The 7,354-nt window shown below is 42.0% G+C and overlaps 1 protein-coding gene across 1 annotated transcript in view; it reads left to right on the forward strand.

Annotated features, from left to right (window-relative positions):
• Positions 1–6,824, forward strand: part of LOC118324135 (membrane-associated guanylate kinase, WW and PDZ domain-containing protein 1-like) — a gene marked incomplete in the record, with an annotated part of 28,857 nt that extends 22,033 nt beyond the window's left edge. The window contains 2 exon segments of the mRNA XM_035656291.1: positions 21–159; positions 1,923–6,824. Of these exon segments, the coding sequence (XP_035512184.1) occupies positions 21–159; positions 1,923–2,767 (984 nt within the window).
• Between the last annotated feature and the right edge of the window lie 530 nt (positions 6,825–7,354).

Here is a 7,354-nt window from a genome sequence, read left to right on the forward strand (position 1 = left end):
AGGGTTACCTGCTCTCTCAGGTGTCGGACCAGCTGGTGGAGATCAACGGGGACAGTACATCAGGGATGACTCACAGTCAGGCTGTGGAGCAGATCAGGAGAGGAGGACATCGAATCCACCTCGTCCTCAAGAAAGGAAACGGATACGTACCCGACTACGGTGAGACCTTGTACTGTTACTGTACAGACACTGCAGTAGTACTGTACCACAGTGTACTACAGTGTACCACAGTGAACTACAGTGTACCACAGTGTACTACAGTGTACCACAGTGTACCACAGTGTAATACAGTGTAATACAGTACTACAGTGTAATACAGTGTACTACAGTACTATAGTGTACCACAGTGTAATACAGTGTACTACAGTACTACAGTGTACTACAGTACTACAGTGTAACACAGTGTAATACAGTGTAATACAGTGTACTACAGTACTACAGTGTAATACAGTGTAATACAGTAGTACAGTGTAATACAGTGTAATACAGTGTAATACAGTGTAATACAGTAGTACAGTGTAATACAGTGTAATACAGTACTACAGTGTAACACCACTACAGTGTTTACCTCTGTAAAAGTAACAATACCACGGCGTCATTATGGAGCCTTCAAACAGCCCAAAACATTAGATTGTTTTTCAATCTTTTGCACAATAATAATTAATAAATAATCATTTGTAAACTATCATGTGCAACAATAAAAGATTATTCCTAAGCCCCGCCCCCTTTTGCTTCGTGCTCCAATCACAGTTGAGCAAGCCTCAGTCAACTTTCTCCTTTCCTGTACTTAGATATGCTATGCTAGACTAATCTATGTTGGAAAGACAACCACATTTTATTGGTTCAGAGATAAAAGAGATTTATTTATAGTCACATCTTAAGTTAGCTAATGTTAGCTAAATGCAAGCTAACTAATCTACATCAATTGTTAGCTAGCTAGTTACAGCTGAAAGTTGCCAGAGGTTCTGAGGCTCAACTGTGATTGGAGCACAGAGAGAAAAGGGGCGGGGCTTTAATTGAGTCAAAATACTTGAGTGACTCGTCTCTGAAATCATCCAATCACAGCTCTGGGATTCTCTTGATTTCAGCCTTCTTCCTGTTTGACTTTGTATTTTCTCTTCCTGCTTCCTCCTGTACTTGCTGCTCTGCTCTTCCTCCTCTTCCTCTTCCTCTTCCTCAGTGGAGTTGTCCAGCTTGTCTCTCTGTATGACCAACTCTAAACAGGGGGAACCCTGCTTCTACGTGATTGGACGCACTGAAAACTCGCGGTTGGTGATTCTGAACTCGTTTCCTTCTTTACTTTCACTTCCAGCGACTGTCATCCTCCATCTTCACGTGTCCATCAACCAGCTGCTGTCGTTACATGAATCACATCATAACATTTATAACAAGCTCTTACGTTCTCTCATGTTATAAATGTTTTACATCATGTTGATTATAGTGTAGATGTGTTCATACGTATGGTAGGTATCAATACTACAGTATGAGCGTATTATTAACATGTTAGAATATAGATTACGTTATTAATATCTTATATAATATAATTATTATTTGTTATGTTAATAATACAAAATTAGATTATTCATAAACATGGAGTAACAAGTTATAATCTGATAATTTCATTAATTTACACCTTATTAACATTTTATTATTATCTCTCATGTCAGTACAGTGTTATTAACATGTTTTATGGCTTTATTAGTCAACAGGAGATAAAAAGTTTTACTTTAGTATTTTAATCAAAATATACTTTAAGAATCAAAAGTAAAAATAGCTGCTAATTATTATCTGTAACATTATTAGATTATTAATCAATGTGCTTCAGTGGAGATCATTTAAACAACCTTATACACATCTGCAGCTCACTGTCTCACTCTCTGTCTGTCAGTCTGTCTCTCTCTCTCTGTCTGTCTGTCTGTCAGGCCCTGAGGAAGGAGCTCTCTCCCCCTCCTCCTCTTCGCACACAGAGGAGCAGGATGTGGAACCAGTAACCATGACAACCGCCTCCCTCAGCCAGCCGAGGGGAGGAGGAGGTGGTTCAGGAGGAGGAGAAGGAGGAGGAGAGAGGAGGAGGACGAGGAGAGAGGGAGAAACCAAACGAAGAACAGGAGGCGGAGGAGGAGGAGGGTTAGGGACTCCTGATCTGGACCTGGACATAGTGGAAGAGGAGGCAAGGAAGGAGGAGTGGAGGAAGGAGGAGGTGGAGGAGAGGAGGAGAAAAAGTCAGACTGTCTGGCCGAAGGAGAAGCGGGACAACCAGAGGGAGCAGGGGAGGAGGAGCAGGAGCTTACCCAGGACCGGTGCTCGATCCTGGGACACGTCTCTGTCGGTGGACAGGGTGGAGGTGGAGGAGCCCGGAGGGGGAGCGAGGGAGAGGAGGAGGAGTGAGACGAAGGGTAGGAGGAGGGTGACAGAGGAGGAGAGAGATGACAGCACCACCCGCCATGCAAAGCATTCTGGGAGCTCAGCTACACAACAGAGGGCAGTGTTCTCCTTCCTCATGCCGATGGACGCTGCCACCGCCGTCGAGCGCCAGCATCTGTCTGACAGCGAATCAGCAGCCAGCTACTCCGAGGTAAGCCTATCAGCAGCCAGCATCGCCACCGCGGGGTGGAGGGAGGACTCTGATTGGAGGAGAGCCGAGTCGCCGTGGCAACAGGAGAACGTGCCGGGGCCCTGGCTGAAGCCGAGCCCGCAGAAACTGACGCAGGTTCTGATTGGCAGTCGGCTGGGTGGGCGGAGACGAGCGGGCGGGCTCTCTCTCTGATTGGCTCACAGCAAGACATTCTCTTGTTTTTACTGGCTACCTATAAGGGCTTTTTTTGATTGGCCTGCCTGAGAGAAGGCCCCGCCTCTTCTTGCTTCTTATTGGATGCCAGCAGACAGCTCTGTTTCTGATTGGAGGATGAGAAGCAAGTAGACAAGGACTTTTTTTTGATTGGCTGGTGGGCGGGTTTTGAGGCCTCTGATTGGCCAATGACACAACAGCTGCACACAGAGCCGCCTGATTAACTCGTTTATTTTTATTTTACCCATCATCCCTCAGTGCATCCTGAGACCTGAATCACAAAAAGACCATCAGTGTGATCCTCTTGACTCAGACTGTCTGGTATCATGACGCTGGTGTTAGCCGGGGTAGATCGCCATGGTAACTGTGATAGATCGCCATGGTAACCGATGCTAACCTTCAGGTCAACAGCCCAACTACTGACCAATGAGATTCATCCTAAAAGATCCTGACAGGGACAAAAGTAATAAAGAGCAATAGATCTTGTATAGGTCAGTGAGATCTCTCTCATACGGAAGAAGATTAGTGCCACATTAAAATTATTTCTGAGAACAAAAACACATCAAGGGTTTTGGCCCTAATGCTCTTCCATACTTTCATGATAATTGTATCAGATAAAACAACCACGCATTATACATTATAGTTTCACAGACTGAATGATTATAGCTTCATAGTATTTCAATTATTTCATTACATTTCTTTTATGAAGATGATTAATAATAATAATCACTGTCACATTTTATTAAAACAATTAAATAAATACAGAGATTATTAATGTGTGTGATGTTATAATATGCGTTTAAAAAGGGCCCTGTACAGTATATTTATAGCCTATAAACACATCAATGGTCCCAGAACCTTTAAAAAACAAACACAGATCTCATTTATAATCTCTTTTTGATCCATTTTAACATTTTCAGCGCAGTTTTCTCAGCTTTAAGTTAGCGCCTCCCTCTCTCCGCCTCCCGCTCTCTCCTCATGCCTAAACCAGCCAACACGAGTCAATCAGAGGCAGACATGGGCGGGTCTTGGCAGAATGCGTTACCCAGGTTTTAAGTGGTGTGTACCTAGACTCACCAGGAGGTGGCAGCAGTACGCAATATGAAGTGAGGGTACTGCTGCCCCTTTCAGGCTCTGACTGTAGGTTAAATAATAATTACAGAGCTGGGGGAGATGAGTAATATTCTGAGTGTAACACTTTGTAAGATTTGTGTAAATGTTAATAATCCAACTGTGACTCCCAGTCCCAAAAACATTATTATTTTTCTAGCCAATGTATGACTTTCATTTAAGAATATGAACCTAGATTTTTGTTTTTACCCACAGAGCTGAGCTTCCAGTGTACGGAGACTCGGAGAGTCCAAAACGGAGGAAAATATCGTAGCTGAAGCTCCTCAGTCAGAGTGTAAACTACGTTACACACAGTTAGCATCCAGCTGTTAATACACTGTGGACACATTGTACTCTTAGCAACCGAGCTAAGCTAACGTGACTGTTAGCTTGGACTGCTTAATTTCTTCTCTTTAATAACTTTTTCACAACGAAGAACAAAACGTGACATAAACAGAGAAGCTAGCGAGTTAGCACTTAGCTCGCCAGCTAGCCCTGTGAGTTGTCACCAAACTCAGAACCAAATATTTTATTTGTTGATACGTGATTGGCTGTTTGGAACCAGCTTCATGGTACCAGTAATCAGGATCACTGATTTGGGACTGATGCAGGTCATCTTCATCTTCATCTTCATAACTTTAAACTCGTATGCAAACATCAGGAGAACCTTCGTCGCCTCCGAGACGCTTCCTGACGTCTGTGATTCTGTACTCTGAGCATGTGAATATCACTGGAATGATTTTTTATTTTTATAACCTGTAAAGGCTCAATGACATTATAGTTATTATTGTTATTGTTGTTATTATTATTATTAGAGAGTAAATAGAGATGATCTGATTTGCCTGCTTGCTTGTAAAAAAGAAGAAAAAAAACCCTTTGCCCTGATGATGTAACAGCCATACACACACATACACACACACACATTCAGGTCCAGCTGTGGTCCTGTTGACTGTCAATAACATCGCCACGGCAACTCTGCCGGCCTGTTCCTATAGCAACAGCCACGGCGGAGCAGAACTCTGCGGCCAACATGGCCGACGACCCGCAGCTCTGGATCATAACAAGTGCCTCGTTTGATTTCAGCCTTCGTCCTGCAAACTGACGCCGAGGCTGCCGGCGGACCCCGCCACTACACAACCGACCCGCCACTTCCTGTCACACCTCATCAAACAGCGCCAAGTCCTTCCATACACCGCCATGTCCCGTTAACTGTTGTTTTATTCTGAAATCCAAAGAAATTGAGTAAATAAATTCATCAGATTTTCACAGCTGAGATGCTCGAACCTGCAGACATTGGTTGTTTGAAAAATAACTAAAATTATTTCTCAGTTATCAAAATAGTTGTAAATTAATTGTCTGTTGATCAGCTAATTGATTAATTGTTGGTCTCTTGCTGTTTTGACATTTTTTACATCTGCAGCTCATTTTCTGCTGGAGCTGATTCTAAAGATCAATATCAGACCAATCAGACATTACTGAAACTAATTAATGTTAATTAACCCTTCCTAAGACCCTCGGCCAACTTCCTCCTCTCCTGTACTTATATATATGCTATGTGCTAAGCTAATCTATGTTGAAAAGACAACCACATTTTGAAGTTGGTAAAAGATAAAGTTAGGGATAGAGCAATGGGTTAGGGTTAGGTAACTAACTAACTAACAATTGATGTAAATTGACTAGCTAGTTATCCACTTTTTTGCAAACATTAGTTTTCAGATAGCTAGCTAGCTATGATTAATGTATACAAGTTAGTTAGTTAACTTAAGATGTGACTATATGTATTTGTCTCTTATCTTTGAACCATTAAAATGTGGTTGTTTTTTCAACATAGATTAGCTTAGCACATAGCATATATATAAGTAGAGGAAAGGAGGAAGCTGACTGAGGTTCTGTCTGAGAGAACAAAATAAAACAACCAAAGATTGTTTATGAGGTAAAAGAAGCTTCACTTTGTAATTCAAAGTGTTCAGAGTGAGACGTCTCACCTATCTCCTCGTCCTCATTTTCCTGTCTGTCCGTCTGTCTGTCTGTCCGTCTGTCTGCACTCTCACTACAACTCCCACACACCCTTGCGCTACCCTTTAGCCCCGCCCCCTCAGCCAGCTCTCTCTATGGGCATTTGGATCTTTGTCTTCTATGCATTTTCTAAGACTGGTTGCCGGTGATTGATTTCTGTGATCGGTTCTGATTAGCAGCCGATTGGAGGATCACCGGAACCTGGACGATGGGTCTGAATATTCAGGTTCTGGTCCAAAGACGACCAGGAAGCACCGAGGTCTGAACAGGATCCAACGGTTTCATCATCAGGTCTGCTCCCAGACAGCAGGAGGAGCCTAAAGGAGGAGTTTAAAGGAGGAGCATGTCGAACTGACTGTTGGTTTAATAAAGAATAGTTGAATGTGGTCTCATCAGCCCCGTAGCTAACTGTTAGCTCACTAACTAGCCGGCAGTGTCATTTAACAAACAAGCTAACGTTAGAAAAATGTTAAAAACTTACATTTATTCACTTTTTACGAGTGAAATCTTTTTATTTCTCTGTGTTATGAGCTGGACAAGGTTAGCCAAGCTTAGCATAAAGACTGGAAACAGGTTGCCTGGCTCTGTCCAAAGTTAAAAAATACCCCTACCAGCACCTAAAGCTAAACTGAGAAACAGGCTGGAACAATTTCTTGCGCTAGCTGTTTACCCCTGCTTACAGTCTTCATGCTAAGCTACGCTAACTATATCCTGAATCCAGCTCTTAACACGGACACGAGACTCTGAAAGAAAGAAGATGAATATATTTCTCAAAGTTTTGAACTATTCAACCTCTTAAGCCCCGCTCCCTTTCGCTCTGTGATCCAATCACAGTTGAGCTAGCCTTGATTAGAACCTCGGTCAACTTCCTCATTTCCTGCACTTAGATATGCTACATGCTAGGCTAATCTATGTTAACCACAGCACCCAGTATAATTACAACACCAGACCAGTACATAAGTTACAACCAACAGCACCAGGTATACTCTTAAACACAAGACCAGTACTCAACGTATAACACAGCACCACTACCTCCACCCCCGCAGACAGAAAGACTGGTTTAAAACTCCAACCTACAATGCCACAAACCTTTAGCACTAATTTAAATATTTAAATTTACACTTGTACAAGTTTAGTTTTAGTTTAGTTTATAGTCAAGTTGAATTTTCTGCTCATATTTTGCACTCCATGTCACTATTGAACAATGTATATGTGTTTATATGTTCATTTATATTTTATATTTCTAGTTATAGTTTTGTATTTATTAATATTATTTTCTGTGATAATTCTTTGTTCTCATGTTTGTTGCTCTGCTTTGCTCTATTTGCTGCTGTGGTCAACACTTGAATATTCTCCTAAGGGGGATTAACATAAAGAGATATAATCTTATGCTTATTTGTGTTGTTTATATTTGAACCAATCTAAAATTGTGGTTGTCTT

This window comes from Morone saxatilis, unplaced genomic scaffold (genome assembly GCF_004916995.1).
Source record: "Morone saxatilis isolate NCDOM2014 unplaced genomic scaffold, NCSU_SB_2.0 Contig15, whole genome shotgun sequence".
NCBI lineage: Eukaryota > Metazoa > Chordata > Actinopteri > Moronidae > Morone > Morone saxatilis.